The 23,088-nt window shown below is 42.7% G+C and overlaps 1 protein-coding gene across 2 annotated transcripts in view; it reads right to left on the reverse strand.

The window, feature by feature from the left end:
- The window catches only part of ZC3H12A (zinc finger CCCH-type containing 12A), a 38,851-nt gene extending 16,308 nt beyond the window's left edge, over positions 1-22,543 (reverse strand). Inside the window, exons 1-2 of one of the 2 annotated variants that reach the window (XM_089688808.1) lie at positions 22,412-22,543; positions 3,413-3,975 (exon numbers count right to left, since the gene is read on the reverse strand). In XM_089688808.1, coding sequence (XP_089544934.1) covers positions 3,413-3,930 — 518 coding nt within the window. In that variant the 5' untranslated portion in view covers positions 3,931-3,975; positions 22,412-22,543. Of the gene's footprint in view, positions 1-3,412; positions 3,976-10,633; positions 10,745-22,411 lie in introns of those variants that run through there. The other variant, XM_089688807.1, reaches the window with a different exon arrangement.
- Positions 22,544-23,088: the final 545 nt, after the last annotated feature.

A 23,088-nucleotide genomic window follows, 5' to 3' on the forward strand; every position in this document is an offset into this window, starting at 1 on the left:
AGAGCAGTTAGGTATAAACAGGGTGGCCAAACCTCCAGATTGATTACTTTTTTTTCTCCCCATGTGGTCCAGCCCACTTGACATGGGGGATCACGTGACCATGAGTAACTGGGAAAACAAACCACATCTAAATGGATGTAAAATCATATAAAATGTTCATGGAATGAATGATTGCCTATGCTTGCTTACATTGACAATGCTTATTTTAAACACACATTATTTGTTATAGTCATTTTAATGATTGGGGTAGGGGGGAGTTTATGTTGATTGATCGCAAGTTTATATGCATTGATTTTTCCTGTGCATAGATGCTGGGTGTGACAGGAGAAGTCAATGCGCACAAACTCCTCCTTGCTATCAGTCAAAATAAACTGCTCCAAGCACTGAAATGATTATAATAAATATTGTGTTTAAATAAACATTGTCGATGTATATAATTCTTTTTTTATATGATTCTACATCCATGTAGATTTCCGTTTCCATTCACTCATGGTCACACAATCACCCGTGTCAGGTGAGTTGAACCACAGGGGGAGAAAAGAATAAGTAATCTGCTCTCAATCCTGAGCTGGGAACTCCCTGGCCCCCCAAACCTGTAGGTGTGTCACGTGGGGAGGCTGACCACATTATAAAGATTTTTTTTTTTTTTTAATGACTATCATTTTAATAAAGCAGGCATGGTTTCAATTAGCTTTTTCATTACTGTTTTAATATTTAGATTTTTTTTACAAATTGTCAGGTGACTGCCAGAGCACCAACCGGCTCTGGGCAGCCAACAGCCAGGTATACAAACACTGCTGTGACGTGTGCAGGACATGTGAAATGCTGAGATCCACCCACATGCTACACAGTGACTGCAGTGGAGCTGTATATTGATCACATGACCAACTTACAGAAAATCAAGATAAAGATATCGGCAGCCATTTTATTGCTTCAATATATGGCCCACAGTTATAATGCTATTCTATACAGCACATACGTTAAAGCACACGACGATTGGTTTAATTACACTTTAAGCCAGAACTGTTTTTCAAATAGAAAAGGAAAATGTTCTAAATATGTCAGGTTTACATGGCTGAATGGGTGCTTGCTGGGAAGATTCTCCTCCTCTTCTGTCCATAGAAATGACAAGAACCAAGAGGAAATCTCAAACTTACAAGAAATCCCACCATTGACTGCTATCAGTGGAGCAAGTGTCCATATTTGGAAACTTCCCATCCACTGTTCAACTGAAAACTGTACACTTTAAAGTCGTTGTAAACCTCAAACATGAAATATGAGCAAAGCACATCCCTCTATAGTATGTAATTGTCTCAGTCCAGAGTACTAAATGCCATTTCTGTGTACTCATTTCCTCCGCTATCAGCATGAGTCACTTGTGACAAGTTTTGACAGGAGCGAGACCTCCAATAGTTTGAGACTCTGCTATGTACCTGTAAGCTGCGTGGAGGGAGGGGTCGATCTCTTCCCTCCAATCAGCTCTCTGCTCCCTTTTTTCTGAACTCTGAGACAAGCTTTATAAATCCAGCACTTGAAACGGCTGATAGACTGCAGATCAGGGGCAGACTGACAACTCATGGGGCCCCCAGGCAACAGGGGATCATAGGGCCCCTGTGTCCTCTCCCACACTCAAACTACACCCAAAAAAAGCCTATGAAAGGTACTAGGAGCATCTCATGGGGCCAAATACTGACCGTGGGCACTTGGGCACAGTCCGCCCCTGCTGTAGATAGACAGGTACAACTAATGTAGGAGGATTTACTTCATCTCTATGTATCACCCGAGGACAGTCACTTCACTGGGTATATGTACCAACTGCTTTAGCCAGCTGTCATCAAAAAATAAAGTGAAGGAGAATCTCATCAAGGGTCATACATCAGCAGTAAAACCCTGGTAGAGGTTTTAACCCTTCGCCTCACAGTCCAAATCTAAACAAAAAAAAATCCTATTACTTTTCTTGGTATGTATACAGTACACTCCTAAACGTTTATATACTTTTTAAAACAAAACTCATCTGAAAAGCAAAAAGCAAAAAAGGTAAAAAAAAAGTGCCATAAGTGCGACTGTTTTACTATTTAAATATGGGTCAAAGAGTTTGTATCTTGTAGAGTTAATTTCTCTGAAATAGGTTTCAAAATCAGCTAGCAAACCCATTCTAGAACAGGAAATGATTCAGCAGCAAGTCTTGCTTGTAAACTACACAAATCAACAGAGTCTACGCGTCATTACTTTGCATAGGCTTTACCAACTTGTATTGTGCTGCTTACTGATTGTCACACGAAACACATCAGGCTTACTGACCTACTTAACTGGGCCAAAAAGTCAGTATTAAGTGATGATTAGAATGTGTGCAAAACTCCCAAATTAGGTAATGCTAAAACTAAGAATTAAAAGAAACCTGCAGGAATAAAAAATAGGTGCTGACACTGATGACAGGTGGCACCGATGTTCAGATGGTTTACATTTCACTGGCAACATACTTGCTGCAGTCAGGAACTCATATTGTGCTTGACTAAATCAAAGGGAACATGACATCATGAATGGTAAACTTGGCAAAATCTGGAAGTGGAACTAAACTTCCCCAATCAAAAAATCACCAGGAGGTAGAGTTTTTCCAGCAAAAGAATCATGCAAATTCTGTTTTGCCAAAAATGATTAGCCTTGGCTCCTGTTGACTATGTGTACTTTCTGTACACTGCATGACGTAGGTGTACAGTATTTTGTAGAGCTGGGTATCATCCACTGGCGAAAGAGGATCGCTGCAGAGCCCAAAATAAACATTAGTGGAGATGGTGGTATTGGGGGGTGAAATATTAACAGGATCCTGGACCCATCATTTTTGAAGGACACAAAAGACGGATGTGCCAACTTATATGCAGGTTTTGGTGAAAGCTCACCCCCACCAACACGTTTTTAATACTGCTTCAGGAAATAAATCAGTTCTAAAAAAAGGTCAAATTAACCGAATATACAAAGATTATTCAAATGTATAGCCAATTATACCAAGCCAGTCAGATTTTTTCACAGCAGAATTACCAATAAAAGATTATTTTTGTGTGGATTGCTACATTTTACAAATTGTATTTTACATTTTATTATGTTTAACAAGCTTGATTCAAATGATTGCTGATGACCTGTTTTACCTACGTCCTGTTTCATGTAAACATATATGCATACACTCCCTATTGTGAGAAATCCTGTAGTGCTTTTCCGTATTGCCCAGCATTATGGTATCATATTTGCATAGGCAAATATATGAGTCATGTAATATCTATCTCAGCACAGTTCTGCAGTAGGCCAGATAATAGAAATGTCAAACATTCAGAAAAGGTTACTAAACAGGCTATCTACAGCTTCCTTGGAAATTATTGTTTTGTCATGACCCCCCAATCAAAGAAGATACACAACAAACCTCATAGCAACATTGCTTCCATCAATGACAATTGGCCTTAGGTTGTTACTGTCACCCTCCTCAGAAGATGTGGTTGCCCTTGTCCCCAAACCTCCTCGAGAGACTAAAGTAGGATCTTGGGTCTCCTCAGGCACAGTCTCCCGTTCCGGGTTTCCTCCATGTTTCACTAGTTCTCCCAGCACACTGTTTGTATCTGCTTCAATACCAAGATTCTGCAGGACTGAATGAATTTCTTCTGAAGAGTAACCCAGTTTTCGGAAGAAATCCACTTTCATCTGCGTCTCTGATTGGTCCGCAACATCAGGTAAACTGGACTTTTCAGGTGACCAGTCAGCTTTGCCGTTATGAGCCTTTCCTCGGGAGGGAACAAAGTTTAGGCTTTGAAAGCCAGAGTCACATGTGTCCCCATATCTCACAGTTGTGTCATTCTTTGGCATTTCATTCCCCTTTGACTTACTGGGCTCATTCCATCTTGAAATATCCAAATATTGGTTGAAATCATATGGAAGACTATCCATACCGAGTTCTTTAGTCTATAATGCTGTGATGACCTCCAGTTTCAACTGCAAACACAAAATAGATTATTAACTTCAGTTCCTTTAACAGTGGTATTAACTGCAGTATGTCATACCTCACTTCCCCTCATTACATTATCCCAAGAACTTTCTACAGAGGTTAATGATCAATGGCATTCATCCAGCAAACATTTCTCCTTGTAAAAATGAACCAAAACTATAAGTGGAAAAAAAGCAGTTCCTAAGGATACCTTCAAGGTGATTATGACCTGGATATCAAGTAGGGTTAGAATGGATGTTTAAAAAGGATGAAGTATACATTTATTAACAGCTAGAATTATTATTTTTATTATTATTCAGGATTTATTTAGTATCAACAGGTTAGGCAGAGCTTTACAACCTGAGGGCAGCCAGGACAATTACAATACAATTCAATACAGTAGCAATTAGAGGGCCCTACTCATAAGAGCTTACAATCTAAGAGGGAGGGCCAAAAGATGCAAAAGATATTAGCTGTGGGGAATGGGCTGATGGAGAAAATAAAAGTACAGTTATTATGGGGGAATGATTATCATGTTAGAGTTTTGGAATCCCAACTGTTACACAAGATATCTACAAGGGTTAACTGCTCATTTAGGGGACAGAAAAAGCAGTTTTACTGACCTGATCATACGCTTCCCCAGCAAACACCACTCCCCTCCGCTCCAGCAGTGGACTGTTCCTCAGTTACCGCATGTCCAATGCAAGGTTTCATTCCTTGCGGTTCCCCAGCTCTTGATGACCATGGAGGACCTTAGACTGCTGGAGTGCAGGGGAAGAGGCAGTGGGAACTGATCTAGCAGCATGGAAGGGCCTGCGGAAACAGAGGATCGGGTAAATAAAACTGCTGTACCCAGTCCTCTAGAATTAACCATCCAGTTGACCTTTGCAGTGCAAAGAATTGTAAAGAAGAACTTTTTAGTTTTCCTGATTTCAGCTTTACTCTTCTAACGTCAGCATTGCTCAATCAACCTAATCTACTGATGTGATGATCCATACATTATTTATATACATTATTTATAGTTTAAAAGTTTCAATTTCCTATAACTGTGGTTTGACTTCCGCTTTTCTTAATGGTTATATGGCTGAATATTGAAGTTATAAGGTCAGTAACTCAATTAGGTAAGACAGGCTGAACATTGTGAAATAAGTCACCACAAGACATTTTGTTACTAGACAGAAAACACTCCCTAGACTTTAAAATGACAAACTGCAAGCATTCTTGGAGAGATCCACGACTCTTGGAACCAAAACAAGAAATGCAGAAAGTGTCAAGAAGCTAACCACACATTTAGTGCAATGTCAAAAAAGCAGCAGGGGATGTGTTTCCAAATCCCCTTCTAGTCTAAGTCCAACAGTGACCACCTACATCTGTAGTACTAGTAGATTACATACTGTATCAGGCAGGGAATGGGGTTATACCATCTGATCGTAAGTGGCAGCTATTGACTATGGTCAAACAAAGCAAAAGATGGCAATTTCCAGTTCAAACTTCTAAGAAGCTGTGCATCACAGCATATTGGTGGACATATAGAGGGAAATTTACTAAAAACGGAGCATGCAAAATCTGCAGCTCTGCATAGAAACCAATCAGCTTCCAGGCTTTATTGTTAAAGCTTAATTGAACAAGCTGAAGTTAGAAGCTGATCGGCTACCATGCACAGCTGAGACAGATTCTGAGTGCTCCAAATTTAGTAAATCTCCCCCATACTGTATTTTCAGAAGTCGTATGGAGAGATTGCTGTAAAACAAGAGGGTCATGTATAACTTTATAGAGATACAGCACATCATAACTCATTAGTAAAGGTGGGACACTATGTAAAAGAAGCACTTTACCTTATAAGTGTCAATATAAGAAGAATTTAAGAAGAAACCAAATTTCAGTAATTTAGTAATATACACTGCTCAAAACAATTAAAGGAGCACTTTGAAAACACATCAGAATAAATATCATGCTGGATATCTATACTAATATGGACTGGGTAATATTTTAGGAACATAAGGATGCCACATCGTTTGATGGGCATTAATATTATCAACCTACAGAGGACTGAAGTCAGACATCCCGAAAATCAAAGTGAAAAAATGATGCAGCAGGCTAGTCCATTTTGCTGAAATTTCATTGTAGCAACTCCAAATGGTACTCAGTAGTTTGTATTTCCCCCCATGTGCTTGTATGCATGCCTGACAATGTCGTGGCATGCTCCTAATGAGACGACGGATGGTGTCCTGGGGTATTTCCTCCCAGATCTATAACAGGGCATCACTGAGCTCCTGGGCAGTCTGAGGTGCAACCTGGCAGCCTCAGATGGACCGAAACATGATATCCCAGAGGTGTTCTATTGGATTTAGGTTAGACAAGTGTGGGGGCCATTCAATGGTATCAATTCCTTCATCCTCCAGGAACTGCCTGCATACTCTTGCCACATGAGGCTGGGCATTGTCTTGCACCAGGAGGAACCCAGGACCCACTGCACCAGTGTAGGGTCTGACAATGGGTTCAAGGATTTAATCCCGATACCTAATGGCAGTCAGGGTGCCCTTGTCTAGCCTGTAGAGATCTGTGCATCTCTCCATGGATATGTCTCCCCAGACCTTCACTGACCCACCACCAAAACGGTCATGCTGAACGATGTTACAAGGAGCATAACGTTCTCCATGGCTTTTCTAGACCCTTTCACGTCTGTCACATGTGCTCAGGGTAAACCCGCTCTCATCTGTGAAAAGCACAGGGCACCAGTGGGGGACCTGCAAGTTTTGGTGTTCAATGGCAAATGCCAATCGAGCTCTATGGTGCCGGGCAGTAAGCACAGGGCTTACCAGAGGACGTTGGGCCCTCAGGCCATCCTCATGAAGTCTGTTTCTGATTGTTTGCTCAGAGACATTCACACCAGTGGTCTGCTGGAAGTCATTTTGTAGGGCTCTGGCAGTGCTCATCCTGTTTCTCCTTGCACAAAGAAGCAGATATCAGTCCTGCTGAGGGGTTAAGGACCTTCTACAGCCCTCTCCAGCTCTCCTGGAGTAACTGCCTGTCTCCCAGAATCTCCTCCATGCTCTTGAGACTGTGCTGGGAGACACAGGAAACCTTCTGACAATGGCACGTATTGATGTGCCATCCTGGAGGAGTTGGACTGCCTGTGCAACCTCTGTAGGGTCGAGGTATCGCCTCATGCTACCAGTACTGTCACTGACCCTAGCCAAATGCAAAACTAGTGAAAAACAGTCAGAAAAGATGAGTAGGGAAAAAACGACAGTGGCCTCCACCTGTAAAACCATTCCTGTTTTGGGTGTCATCTCATTGTTGCCCATCTAGTGCATCTGTTGCTAATTTCATTAACAACAAAGCAGCTGAAACTGATTAACAACCCCCTCTGCTACTTAACTGACCAGATCAATATCCCAGGAGTTTAATTGGCTTGATGCTATACTCTGATTAAAAAGTGTTCCTTTAATGTTCTTGAGCAGTGTACTTTATTACCAGTCTAGCAGAACGCTATTCAATAGGTCTTCTTCTACTTCTGAATGGAGAAATAGTTGAGAACCTTCTGTCTGGTTTTTATGGCTGTCTGTGTCACTGTTGGGGAGATCTACATTAACTATTCATGGTGACCACTTTAACGGGATAGCAAAGTGGTTGCCGCTGGAACAGAGGTAAAGGGAATATCTTTTAAAGAGGATGCCTGTTCTAGTAATGAATGCATCAGGTGAAATTCCCCTAGTTTCCAGTAGACTTTCACTTACTTCTGTTTGTCTCTCTGGAAACCTAGCAAAGGTTAAAACTTTTCACGGCTCCATCCAAAATTGAAAAAAAAATGGCTGGAGTTTTGTCTTCACAAGAAGCACCAAAGAGGGGAAAATACATTACAAGGAAGGATAGGGGGCTGTAGTTTCATGCTGCTTATCACCTTTCTAGAATTTTTCCCATTGTATTATAAGGAGGGGGGTTACAACACCTGTCAGAGCCCCCATTAGGAGATTCACCCTCTATACTTTTCCTGGTGACCGTGATCACTGAAAATGAAATCCCAAATTTTGGGTTGTTGCCAGAACAGGAAGAGAGAGTATATCCTCCATTGTAAACACTAGCTCTGGTGACAATTAGGGATTCCATTACTTTAGATCAGGGTTTCTCAGTCAGGGTTCCATGGAACATTAGGGCTCCTCTCAGATATGTTCCCACTGGCACCATTGATCTTTTCTTGCTATCTGTAAGGGGGGAATTCTTCCCAATGACCACAAGTGTAAGGTGCATTCTCCCCACTGACCATAACACTAATGTACCAAGAGTTGTAGATGTAGTCATTTTTAGCAGGGGTTCCCTGAGACCAGAAAGTTATTTCAAGGGTTCCGCTGTGTTGAAAAGGTTGAGAAAGGCTGTTTTAGAGGGATTTCCTCTCTAATCCTGCTTTAGCTGTGGGAAAGGAATAGTAGGGGGATCTCCCCAATGGGACACATACAGCACAAAAAATAAAAAAAACAGGGGTTATAACCCTCCCTTAGTCTATCCAAAATGGAAAAAAGTTTTTCCCCTAGTTCTACCTTAAAACACATAGTATAATAAAAGATTTATTTTAAAAAGCACCTCCGTAAAAATACCTATTGCATAACCTGCGTGTTCTATGTGTTCCTATATGTTTTCAGTATACATTTTCAATCATAAATTTTGTTTTACCAAGTCAGTTTTTTAAATAAAGGATCACAATAAACCAGCAGGCTTATAAAATAGTTAGTGCGATACAAATTTAATTACATGCTCACCGCCCTATAGTAGAACTACTGCTACAGGGAGGCAGGGTTGCACAAAGTCACGAATATATAAATATATATATATATGTGTGATTTGCATTTCCGGGGTAGGGGGCACGCGCATGCCTTACCCGCACCGCCACTGGCAGCTAGGGATCCCGGCTGGAGATTCCCCGCTGGTACCTGGTGATCGCCATGTAGAACTGACAGGGGAGAGACCTGTGTGTAAACACAGGTCTCTGCTGGCAGCAAGGACATGCTGCTTTGTATTTCTCTGCGCAGTAGAGAAATACAAAGCAGCATGTCTCTGTAGTAAAACAGCACACACAGTAAAACACATACAGCACACAGTTAACCCTTTGATCGCCCAAAAGCTTACCTGTTCCTGCCCAGTGTCATTAGTAGTGTCAGTGCTTTTTTATTAGCACTGATCACTGTATTAGTGTCACTGGGGATCAGGGGCGGACTGACAACTCATGGGGCCCCCGGGCAATAGGGGATCATGGGGCCCCTGTGTCCTTGCCCAAACTCAAAAAAGCCTATGAAAAAGGCACCAGGGGCATCTCATGGGGCCCCCTACTGACCCCGGGCCCTCGGGCAGTGCCCAAATTTCCAAATGGTCAGTCCGCCCCTGCTGGGGATGTCAGTGGCAGTTAGCCAGTTCCCACCCAGTGTCAGAATGCCCACTGCAGTCCTGCTATAAGTAGGGGTGGACTGACAACTCATGGAGCCCCTGGGCAATAGGGGATCATGGGGCCCCTGTGTCCTTGCCCAAACTTAAAAAAGCCTATGAAAAAGGTACCAGGGGCATCTCATGGGGCCCCCTACTGACCCCGGGCCCTCGGGCAGAGCCCGAGTTTCCAAATGGTCAGTCCGCCCCTGGCTATAAGTCACTGATCGCCGCCATTACTAGTATATAAAAAAATGTAAATTCCAGTATTCCACCGCCATTTATAGATGCTATGACTTTCACATAAACCAATTAATTTACACGTATTGGGATTTTTTTTAGCAAAGACATGTAGCAGAATACATTTTGGCCTAAATTTATTACGAAATTTGATTTTTAATTTTTTTACTGGATATGTTTTATAGCAAAAAGTCAAAATATTCTTTTTTTTTTCAAAATTGTCAGTCTTTTTTTGTTTCCAAATGGTCAGTCCGCCCCTGGCTATAAGTCACTAATCGCTGCCATTACTAGTATATAAAAAAATTAAAATTCCAGTATTCCACCGCCATTTGTAGATGCTATGACTTTCACATAAACCAATTATTTTACACGTATTGGGATTTTTTTTTAGCAAAGACATGTAGCAGAATACATTTTGGCCTAAATTTATTACGAAATTTGATTTTTGATTTTTTTTACTGGATATGTTTTATAGCAAAAAGTCAAAATATTGTTTTTTTTTTTTTTCAAAATTGTCAGTCTTTGTTTATAGCGCAAAAAAAACCCCGCACAGGTAATCAAATACCACAGAAAGAAAACTCTGTTTGTGGTAAAAAAAAAAGGACATAAATTTAATTTGACAGTTGTCAGTTTCAATTGTCAGTTAAAGTAACGCAGCACCGTATCGCAAAAAAAAATGGCCTGGCCAGGAAGGGGGGTAAATCCTCTGGAAGGTTAAGTAGACTAGAATAATAAACTTCAAAACAAACAATGATGAATTTAACACAAAAAAACACCTATCAAATACATACACAATAAAACATCACAAATCATAAACATGGAAAGTTTCTCCAGCTGTGCATCTACAATAAAGAGAAAAGAGTGAAATGGCTGAAAACTCTTCGTTTTAAAGCACAGGCAAAGGTTACATATTGCGATGATATTGCTTTTTTGGTGTTTTTTTGCCCAGCTATGGTGTCACAGCTCCTGGCGACATTAGAGAAGTTAGCGTAGAAGACTGGTCTTTCTTACCAGATGATCGTGGCCGCACAGACAAGTAGAATAGAAGGGCTGAAGTTTCCAGGCTCAGACTTGCAGCGAAGGCCTGCCTGTGACATTTTTCCTCTGTGTTTTTATGTAACAGGAAGCTACAGTATAGTCAGTCGGGCGTGTACATGTGGGTGGTAATGACAAAGGCAGATCCGGTGATTTAAAGCTACATTTACTGCAAATTGTGGACTTGTTAGTGATACAATCTGCTGCTGTTGACTGTCACTTGCTAAACATAGTAAAGTATAGAACTGCATGCAAGTTCAGTAACTGCACATTCCTACACTCATCTGGTGTTTAATATCAAGACAGTTAACAGCAGGCAGAATCCATTCTACAACTTCAACACCAAACTGCACACAAACATTCATTTAAAGGGATCGCATATAATATACATCATTTACATCTATATTCAGAAATCCTCACTTCATTTAACATCATAGAAAGTTTAATGAAGTTGTGTAAAGGAATTTAAAAAAAATATATTCTTTCTCCTGCTCATGATTGGATGTTTGAAATGAATATAGTTAGAAAAAAAGTATACAGAATTATCTTTAAAGTAGAACTAAATGCAAAATTGTTTTTGTTATTTAGTTTTGGATAAAAATTAGATGAAATAGAACACCTTTCAAGTTTTAATTGCTGTCTGTGGCCAGGGGCGGACTGAAAACTGATGGGGCCTCCGGGCAATAGGGGATCATGGGGCCCCCCGGACAATAGGGGATCATGGGGCCCCCCGGACAATAGGGGATCATGGGGCCCCCCGGACAATAGGGGATCATGGGGCCCCCCGGACAATAGGGGATCATGGGGCCCCTGTGTCCTTGTCCAAACTCAAAAAAACCTATGAAAAAGGTACCAGGGGCATCTCATGGGGCCCCCTACTGAGCCTGGGCCCTCGGGCAGTGCCTGAGTTTCCAAATGGTCGGTCTGCCCCTGTCTTTGTCCCCTTTATGGAGATTCTCCCCCACTATTCCAAACAAGGCACCACGTGCCTGGTGTTTGCATGTTCTCCCTGTGCCAGCGTGGGTTTCCTCCAGGTATTCCGGTTTCCTCCCACACTCCAAAGACATGCTGGTAGGTTCATTGGATCCTGTCTAAATTGGCCCTAGTATGTGTATGTATGAATGTAAGTTAGGGACCTTAGATTGTACACCCCTTGAGGGTTAGGGACTGATGTGAATGTACAATATATAAGTAAAGCGCTGCGTAAATTAACGTCGCTATATAAGTACCTGAAATAAATAAATACATGAAATAATTTGTCCTGTTTACCATTATCATCGAAAGTGAAAGGCTTGGTTCACCAATGCAGTTTGCGTTTGATCTGTTTTGGCAGTGCTATTTGCAGCGCCTTTTGCGTTTTTACATGCTTGTTTTTTGACACATTTTCATGCGTTTTTGCGGTTTTTATGGGGGTTTTTTGGCCAACTTGTTGCTGGGCAGATTAAAAAGGGAAAAACGCCTCAAAAACGCACTTCATGTGCTTTCTGCAGAAATTCCATTTAACCAAAAATGCCCCATTTTGCGTTTAAAAAAGTCCCTGATCCTCTCCAAAAATGCAGCGGCTGAAAAATGCATAGATGTGAACATTTCCCATAGGAAACCATGTTAAGTGGACTTTAGAGCGTTTCTGCAAAAAGCACGAAAAAATGCATAGGTGTGAACGTGTCCCATAGGAAACTATGTGAAATGGACTTTAGAGCATTTCTGCAAAAAGCACGTAAAAATGCGGTCACATGACCCTAAAACCCCGATTTCTGAAACCCTTAAAGGGCCGGGAGGCGCCGGCGCCAAGGGGTTAATTGGAGTTGCCTTATCTGCACATTTAGGGCTCATTCACACTTGACTTTATTTCTGACTCTTGCCAAACGACCCTATAGCATTTGACAGGCGTTAGACAGGCGTTTGGGAATTGTTTTTAACGCTCCTCAAACGCTCCCCAAACGCCCTATGTGCGGCTTTGAGGCAGTTGATAGGAGTTTGCCAAACGTTAAAACTGCACCACAAATGCCTATAATGAAGTTAAATGATATTAACGCTCCGCAACCACGTTGTAACCGCACCGCAAAAGCCTGCCAGGCATTTGCGGAGCGACACCATAGACTTGAATGGGAGGCTTCAACTCCTCCTGACTCGACAAGAGGCATCAGTTTTGTCGTGACGCAATGTGACGCATCGCTAACGCTTCAGTGTCAACAGCACTGTGTGCTGCCATGTGCAGAATTTTCATAGGAGTTTGAAAAGTGTTAAAAACGCTTCCGAAACGCCTGTCTGACGCCTGCTGACAAAGCTAGTGTGAACTGAGCCTAATTCAGGCCATAGATAGTTCATTATTGGCTGATTTTTCGTCCGAAAAACTAAACATCGGTTGTTCTGTTGCCACCAATAATTGCGAAAATCGGCCATTTTTCACAAATTTTCCAGCATGACCGATAAAAGAAATGAGGAGGAACCACGAAAATCGGTCGATGCCATTGCCTCACTAACAGTGCGAAAATCGGCCAATTATTCTTTCAGATGAAAAATCGGCCGATAAACGGACCGTCTATGGCCTGAATTAGTCCTCATGCACATGGGACGTTTTGATAACACTGGTAACATTAGCTGTGTAAAGTCATGTTAAAAACGTGAGTTTTTCAGCTTTTTTAGTGTTTTTGCATTGGCGTTTTGCCGCGTTTAGCGGAGTTGTCTCACGTTTGCAGTTTTTAGTGTTTTTTTCCCAAAAAAATTGTTTTTGGGTCAAAAAAGGTCCAAAAACGCCGGCCTTCTATCGTGTTTTGCCGAATGTTTCAGCGTTAGAGCGTTTTTATAGCTAAAAAACTCCTCTAGAAACCCACGAGTCCTGTTTTTTTTTTCCAGCCAAAAACGTCTCTGCCAAAAAACGCTGATTACAGTCTATGTGTGCATGGACATATAGGATAACATGCTGGGGGGTTTACTGGCTGTAGAAAAAAACGTCAAAAGCCAAAAACAGCCGCTGTAAAAATGTCCAGTGTGCATGAGGACTAAATCATAAACAATGTGTAGGTTTGTGGCTAGTAATTAACTAGAAACTAGAATAGCGGCATACCATTGGGAACAAACCTAAACAATCCATTTAAATCACATTCAAACAGTCAGGTCCCTGCACTACACAGGTGATGGCATACAGTAATAGATGCAGCAACACTGTGCTATGGTCACATAAAAAACAGGCCAATTAGCTGCAGCCAGTGTGCGGGCAAAACTCTGCAGAAACGCTGATCCTGGACGCACGCTATTGGTCAGAAACTCAACACAAACATTCAGATGAGCAGTTACATGTGAACAGTGGCGGTGCCGGACAGTGATTCATTCGGTACACAAATCTGACAGCTGCAGCTGTTTGTGCACAGGGTGCATTTGAAACCATGGGTGAGAATCTAGTGATTCTCACCAGCAGCTCCCCCTGGCCAGTTCTGTGTCTCTCACTGAGCAAGCTGAAGATAGAAGCTCATTGGTTACAATGCTCCAGATTCTGTCTGCTCCAGTTTACCCTAGGTTCACACTTTAGCGGTTTTGCGGCCAGTATATATTTGAATAGGCTGCTGTGCCTGCATTTCCGGCAGAAAAAAGGTGCATGAACCATGTGATTTCTCTGCGGTTCCCGCACCCACAAACCCACTGCAGGTTGAGATGCGTGGGGGTGCCATTAAAGTGATAGTAAAGTCTTGTTTTTTGTAAAATAACAAACATGTCACACTTACCTGCTCTGTGCAGTGGTTTTGCACAGAGCAGCCCGGAGACTCCTCTTCTCGGGTCCCCTGCCAGCGCTCCTGGCCCCTCCCTCTTGTCGGCTGCCGCCACAGCAAGCAGCTTGCTATGGGGCTCCCGAGCTGCGGCTCTGTGCATCCATTCACACACAGAGCCGCGGCTCAGCCCCACCCCTCCCTCTCCTGATTGATTTGCTGGCTGTGATTGACAGCAGTGGGAGCCATTGGTTCCCACTGCTGCCTCAGCCAATCAGGAGTGAGAGTCTCTGGAGAACCGAGGCTCTCACGGACATTGCTCAGGATCGGGATGGGGCTCAGGCTTTGGGGGGGCTGCTACACACAGAAGATTTTTAGTAAAAACCTTGAGCTTTTAGGACCACTTTAAGAATGAATGACAGCCCCGCGCATCTCTACAGCAGGGGCGTATTTACTACAAGGCAAACAAGGCATTTGCCTAGGGTGTCATTTTTAGGGGGGCAGCACTGCCCCCCGGAAGAAAGGACATATGCGGCATGGGGACCAGGTGGGATCTGAGAGAGGCTGTGGGCTGCTTGATTGTGTATGCAGAGCCCGATTGTCGCTCCCGAGGATGTCCAGAACTGTGGAGGTGAGTGTCTTACTTTCTGTTGCCAGTGGGGGGGGGGGGGTGTAGGCATTTGTGGAAGTCTCTCTCGGTTGGGGGTGGGGATAGGTCAGGGGTGTTGACAGTCACTGTCAGGCTCTCCCGTGGCAGGGGGGGGGGGGGGGGGGAGGTCTGGTGTTGGATGTCTTTCTCTCTCCGCCGGGGGGGAGGGGGGGCGTCTGATTTTTGTGTTGCCTAGGGCAGCACAAAACCTAAATACACCACTGCTCTACAGAGCAGTGCAATTTGGCTGCGGGTGGTTGCGGGTCAGGAACAGCTGCGATTTCCCACAACCACCATTCCAGTACAGTCAGGTGTGAACTTAGCCTTAGTAAATTCCCCTCTGAGTGATGAGAAATCATAAATGTTACATTTGTCACTAAAACAGGAAGAGAGGGGGAATCCTTTAGGCTAGGTTCACACCTATGCGGGTAGTGCCACTGCGGATCCGCACACAAATCCATGCACCCGCACCACCCACACAGAAGAATACGGACTCACGGGCAGGTGCCATTAATTCTAATGGCACACCGCCCGCACTGGAAATCGCAACCGCACTGGGAACTGAGGTTCCCGCTCGGGCTGCTGTTTCCAAAGAAGGAAGGGACTTCTCCCTTGCGTGTCACGGGGCATGGGAGTCCATTCAAATGAATGGGCTCTCGTGCCCCCGCAAGACGCGGCCCGCACAGCCGCATATATGTGAACCGGGGTAAAGGATCCGTTCACACCTATGCAGATTGCTTTTTGCCTGTTTTGCAGGGCTTTTTGCAGGTCACTTTGCCTTCTTTCTACATGCGTTTTTACCACGCTTGCGTTTTGATTAGCTTTTTTTTTATTTATTAAAATTGCATTTTTTTGGTTGCTGGGAAAAATAAAAACGCACTACCATTCATTTCAGCAGCTTCTCCATTGAACATTATTGTAGCAAAAACGCTGCTTTTTGCTTTTAAAAAAGTCCATGACCATTTCCAAAAATGCAGCAGCTCAAAAAAGCATAGATGTGAACAGGTTCCATAGGAAACCATAGTAGCCTCCCTAGTGGTCTGATTAAGTCCATATTTCTGTGCTCAAAGCGGTACATTTTTTTGCATGGAAATATGTATTTTTTTCAATGTAGGCCTGTAATTCTTAGGAATAACTCACTGAAATCTGTCTGTACAAGAGTCTAGTAAACATCCCGGGTATGATAAAATTTGAAACACAAAATCATAAATTATAATATTGCGGTAAATGACCTGCCTACTTGCAAGTGTTATGAAAATGCCTTCAGTTCCGCTTTAATTCCTGTAGTAGACTAGTCAGATTGATAAATTGCTTTTTTTAACCTCCCTAGCGGTCTGATTATGTCCATATTTCTGTGCTCAAAGCGGTACATTTTTTTACATGGAAATATGTATTTTTTTTATTGTAGGCCTGTAATTTTTAGGAATAACTCACTGAAATCTGTCCGAACAAGAGTCTATTAAACATTACGGATATGATAAAATTTGAAACACGAAATCATAAATTATAATATAATAAACATAAAAAATAATAATATAATAATAAATTTAATTCAATAATATAATCAAACCAAAAACACTGAAATTTGAAATATAGCGCCAAGTTCGCACATCACTGAGCAAAGTCGCAGAATCGTTTTCAGTGTCTGATGACGAATTTCCCCACGAATCATTATCACTCAATTCTGCTAGTGGTTCTGATTTACGATCGCTGTTCTCTAGATGGTCTAAAACCGCTTTTGACCAAAAGGGACACTTTTTGGATTCCATGGACATTTCTCAGTTTCCAGGCAGAAAGAACAGTAAAAATGCAGGCAGGGCACAGGACAAAGCACTAGGGACAAAATGTATGTGAAATGGTTTGATACAGTAATGTTTTACTATGTGATTTTAGTGAATTTAGTGAATGTCACTTTTACAACTTTCAAATTTCCCGCCAGTTCCGTCCCCCGTACGTCCCAACGTCGCAGGGAACAGAACCCGGAAGACAGATGCCGGCATCCGCAGGAGGACATTACAGGGGACACTGCAGGAGGGACATCGAGGGAGTGCAGGACAAGGTAAGTGAAGAATAGATCCTGGAGCAACGCTGCATGGTATTCCCGAGTGTAGCTCGGGGTTACCGCTTGTGGTACTGAAACTTTACCCCGAGCTACACTCGGGAATACCTCCAGGGAGGTTAAATGGACTGTTGTGCGTTTCTGCAAGAAGCACTAATAAAAATGCATTGAACGTGTGAGAATGTGGCTTAACTGGGTCACCTGTTCCAGCAACAATTATAAGGGGATTTCCCCTTACTTTGGAGAGAATTCCTTTCACTTCCTGTTGTGGCACCACAGATAACTAGTCTAATTGTTCCCTTCTCAAAAAATAAAAGAAAAAAAGAAAAAAAAGTTTTGCCTTTAGTATACAGAATTGCAAAGGATGTTGTTTTGTTTTTAGTAGCATCAGTATTGTTTTAAAGGAACTGAACTATGCAGCTGCATTCACGTTTGATATGCATGTGAATTTACGTCAAACACTGGCAAGCCAAGATATACACAAAAGCAGTGACCATTTTTTTCATGAATCACGGTGACAGATGAATGATGCAATCCATAGGTCACGCAGGCTAGGACAATTCCTCTTACACACCTCCAGCTCTCCAAAGGAAATTCTATGAATGACAGTTGAATTGTATTTACTTGGTGATGAAATAAGATGAATGCATTGACTGCGTTCATAACTTCACAGTCGATCACTAACCACACCTTGTGAATGCTCCCACACACCTCCCAACATAGTGCGGTGCAGAAGATAACACACACGAGGGGGGAATGCATCTCTATTAGGCCTCATTAAGGGCTCATGTACACTGCAGCTGATAAACTCACGTTTAGGAACTGTTCAGCGTTTTTTTTCAGCAGCCCCTGAACTCCCCCTAATGTTCTCCTATGTGTCCATGTACACATCGTCGCTTAGAGTCATAAACAGGCATATGAGTTTACAGTCGTTTTTTGGAATGCAGAAAACTTACGTTCAGCAGTCGATTTTATCAGCGTTTCAAATGCAAAATGCTTGAAAACGTGGCAAATCGTGTTTATAAGCGTTTTCGACTGAATTTTTTTTTTTAACTCTTCCAGTTCCCAATGCTGTCCAGAGCCTTTTTTCATCATGAAAAATACATGCAAAGCGTTTTCGAGGTACTCAAATGGACAAAACACTGAACACAGGATGTTCCTACCAAGCTTGTCACACATTGCAATGACCAATTCACACCTCAGACCTCTCCCACCCTTGGAAACAAAAGATATGTTAATTACCATTCACATCTCAAATTCCTCATGAAGACCCCCTGCCAGGTGGGCCTTAACCCCTTCACGCTGGTACCTCCCGGCCCTTTAAGAGTTTCAGAAGCCAGGAGGCGGGGTTTAGGGTCATGTGACCTGACCGCCAACACGGCGGTCACATGATCGGGAAAGGTTCAGATCGAAAGAGGAGATCGGGACATTTCCGTGAGTACCGGACATGTGTGCTGGGAGCTCGCTCTCGGCACATATGTCCTTTTTTAATAGAACGCAAATGTGCGGCCGCTCAGCGTCTAGGCCCGGACGCAGGGAGGCCGCACACTTGCATTCGGCCAGCGTGAAGAGGTTAATGACTCACTCCACCAGACACCTTTCCCACCCTTGGAAACAAAAGAAATGTTAATGAGCAACTCACACCTAAGCTAATCTCAACACATACTGCTGTCTCTGCTTCTACTCTCTGTATTTCTCTGAAACAGTCTGAAATAATAAATAATAATTTACCACTTTTCAGTGCATTCTGGGCATTTTGAAGGTTCTCCTGTGCTTATCTTTAAAAAATGCTTCTAAATGCAAACGCACATAAATGCGTTATGCAAACGCAGCTAAACAGACTTTTTTTTAACCTACGTTTTCCAGCAGTCAGTTTCCATCGTTCAGAAGTGTCCCATGTACATGGGGCCTTAGACATGCGGTTGGCGGGGAAGGTGGCAAAAATACGTGAGTGAGCTGCATTTTTGCCGCCCGCCAACCGGCTCACTTAAACTGCAATAGGCAGTGGAGGGGGATGATTACATGCTGCAGTCGCAATGCTTCACTTTGCAACTGTGGCTAAGCTGGCCCGATTTTCTAAATGGTGTCAAATCAATGTTTGTTTTTGACTGCAGTAATAGGAAAATCCAAAGGAGCAGGAAGATGGAAGCTCTTTCTTGAACAAGCAAAATTTGAACCATTCCTATAGACTGAGCTGCTGCTGGACGGCTGGATGTCTCACCTGGATCTTAACACACCACATAATGAATCTTTTTAGCTATTTATCTTGTAAGTACAATTTATCTATTCACTAATAAATTGTCTATACTGCACTTAAAGGCGGCCTCCTCTCTTTTTCATCATTAAAATTTTAATTGTGAATGCAGTTTCCAATCGGGAAAAATTGTACATATTTTAATAAAACCAGTTTAATGGATTCCATTCAAAAAACAGCATGCAATCAGGGCTTTGGAACAAAATTTGCTGACTCAGTTATGACAAGATCTTTTAGTTTCCATTCAAATGAAAATATAACCATACATGGCCAGCATTAGAAGCAATTCCAGGCTCACAGGGGCCTATGAAATAAAAGATTAAGGGCCGGTTCACACTATAGAAACGTAGTCCAGATGCTTTCTGGATGCGTTTTTGCATGTGCGTTTTTGGCGCGTTCCGGTGCGTTTTTAATGTGTTTTTTTACACATTACAGTGCATTTTTATGCATTCTAGTTCATTTCCCCCCTTCTTTTTCTTCAATTTAAATAGGGACATATGCATTCCAGTGCGTTTTTGGTGCATTCTGTTGCGTTTTACTGTGTTCCAGTACAGTTCTGTGCAGAAAAAATGCAGCATGCTCTAATACATCCGGAACGCACTGGAATTTCAACCACTGATGTGAACTATGACATTGACAACCATATAACCTACTTTCTGTGCATTTTGGATGCAGAAAAAAAAGCAACTTAAACGCATGTAGTGTGAACTGGCCCTTAAAGTATCCCAATCACTATAATCTCACATACGCTATAACAGTCTGAGGTTCAGGAGGGAAAGATTTTCAATATGAAGCCAAGATCAAGAACACAGGGACATGACCTCAAACTAGCAGGTGGAAATTTCAAAACTAATCTTAGACAAGGTTCACGCCTATGCAGTTTGTGTTTGATCCATTTCTGCAGTGCTTTTTGTGGTGCATTTTGTGTTTTTTATGCATTTTGCATTTTTTTTCCAACTTGTTGTTGGGCAGATTAAAACACAAAATGCATCAAAAACGCACTACATGCATTTCTGCAGCGTCTCCATTTAAGTCAGTGTTTCTCAACTCCAGTCCTCGTGGACCCCCAACAGGTCATGTTTTCAGGATTTCCATTATTTTGCACAGGTGATTTGATCAGTTTCACTGCCTTAGTAATTACCACAGCTGTTTCATCTGAGGGAAATCCTGAAAACATGACCTGTTGGGGGTCCATGAGGACTGGAGTTGAGAAACACTGATTTAAGTCTATTGAACCAAATGCAACATTTTGCGTTTAAAAAAGTCCCTGACCCTTTCCAAGAAATGCACCGGGTGAAAACATGGAAATGTGAACGTGTCCCATAGGAAATCATGTTAAATGGACTGTAGTGTGTTTCTGCAAAATGCAAAACGCACCGCAAAATGCTTAAGTGTGAACCTAGACTTAGAAAGTATTTTTTTACTGAAAGTTACTTAGTAGTTGATGCTTGCAATAGACTTCCAGCAGATGCAGTGAGTCAGTCAACAGTAAGTGGCTTCAAACATGCTTGGGACAAACAGATCTATACTCTATAACAGTGGTCTCCAAACTGTGGCCTGGGGGACAAATGAGGCCCTTTGCTTGCCTTTATGTGGCCCTTGGGGCACTGTTCCTGTTACTGATTAGACACACTATTCCTCCCACTGACACCAACAATGGGGCACTATTCCTCCCACTAACAAAAATGATAGGGCACTATTCCTCCCACTGACACCAACAATGGGGCACTATTCCTCCCACTGACACCAACGATGGGGCACTATTCCTCCCACTGACACCAACGATGGGGCACTATTCCTCCCACTGACACCAACGATGGGGCACTATTCCTCTCACTGACACCAACGATGGGGCACTATTCCTCTCACTGACACCAACGATGGGGCACTATTCCTCTCACTGACACCAACGATGGGGCACTATTCCTCCCACTGACACCAACGATGGGGCACTATTCCTCCCACTGACACCAATGATGGGGCACTATTCCTCCCACTGACACCAATCATGGGGCACTATTCCTACCACTAATACCAATGATGGGGCATCATTCCTCTCACTGTCACCAATAATGGGGCACTATTCCTCCCACTAACACCAAAGACAGGGCACTATTCCTCCCACTAACACCAAAGACAGGGCACTATTCCTCCCACTAACACCAAAGACAGGGCACTATTCCTCCCACTAACACCAAAGACAGGGCACTATTCCTCCCACTAACACCAAAGACAGGGCACTATTCCTCCCACTGACACCAACACTGGGGCACTATTCCGCTCACTGACACCAATGATGGGGCATCATTCCTCTCACTGGCACCAATAATGGGGCAATATCCCCTCCACTGATACCAATGTCGGCCCCCCTAAGGTCTGAAGGAAAGTAACCTGGCTCTTTGTTTGGAAAGTTTGAAGACCTCTGCTCTATAATAAAAAGGTTTAAAAAAAAAAATCAACAAAACATAAAGCAAAAAATAAAAAAACAAAACCAAAAAACCCAAAATAATAATAATAATAAATTATTATTATTATAATTATATATATATAATTATCAAGTTGTGCTTTTGGTTGTCACCATGTCACAGGGGCTTCTGATGGAGGCATCTGGCTGTTTTAACACAAATCACACCGTTGTCTCCTTCCAGAAGCCCATCATGAGAAAATACCACCGGAATACAGCCATGTGGACAAGAAGTGGATGCAGATAGGCTGCAGGAGATCAGCAAAAGGATGAAGGATGTTTCATGAAAACATGACGGAAAAATGAGGGCAATTATTTATGATACGAAATGACATTGACTTGGAATGTACTAAGGACAGTATATTACACAATAGAATGGAACGCACACAGCACACGGCCAGCACTGGCACCTCCCGCCCCAGCCAGTCCTGTATGTCACCAGTAAAGGACACAACTATAGTACACCGAGCTCCTCCAACCTGTCACTTGGGTGACATATTGGGGGTCATTCTGTACAGGAAGGCACTGTGAGCATACTCAGTACTGGGACAGGGAGAAATCAAAGTTTCTGAAGTGTTTTATTAGATGACATAAAGGAGGATCGGAGAGAAACATTGTACTCACAGTGTTTTCCTGGATGAATGTACAGTGAAGGAGGAAGTGTCAGCATTGCCCTCTTCATTCCAGGCACTGCACAGCAGATGACTCTTCTTTTATAGACACCTGACAGGGAGGGAGTCCTTTGCTGACAGGGAGGGAGTCCTCTGTGACAGCTCCACTCCTCCTTCCCTATGCGCACAGAGGACGAAGAAACACCCAGCACCTTCCAGGAACAGAAGTTACAGGAACCTAGGCCTACCTGCCTGTATTAAAGAAAAACTTCCTTTAACCCCTGGGTGACTGCGTGTGAAAACAGGAAATGTCAACAGAACAGGAAGTGCACCTCTGCCTGACTAATAATAATTATTTTTTTTTTATTTATATCAGGATACAAAAAAAATAGTTTTTCCTTTTCAGAAAAATTAAATATCGCAAATATCGCACCTTTCTTGCACGCAATTTGTGAACTTCACGGAAGTTCTGGTGAAGTCTACAGAGAAATGAACCAGATCAGTTCTGGCTATTTGTAAAGCTAAAAATCAAGCTGATGTCAAACTAAAGGCATAAGAAGTTGGGCACTACCACAGGGAACATGTGCCAATGCCAACATTTAGCCTGGGTTCAAACTGATGCGGTGCGGAATTTGCAGCGTTTTCTGTGCGAATTCCTCACCGCATCAGAATCGCACCCCGTTCATGCAA

Source organism: Staurois parvus, unplaced genomic scaffold (genome assembly GCF_062004578.1).
Source record: "Staurois parvus isolate SC_StPar_1 unplaced genomic scaffold, SC_StPar_1.0 ptg000454l, whole genome shotgun sequence".
Lineage (NCBI taxonomy): Eukaryota > Metazoa > Chordata > Amphibia > Anura > Ranidae > Staurois > Staurois parvus.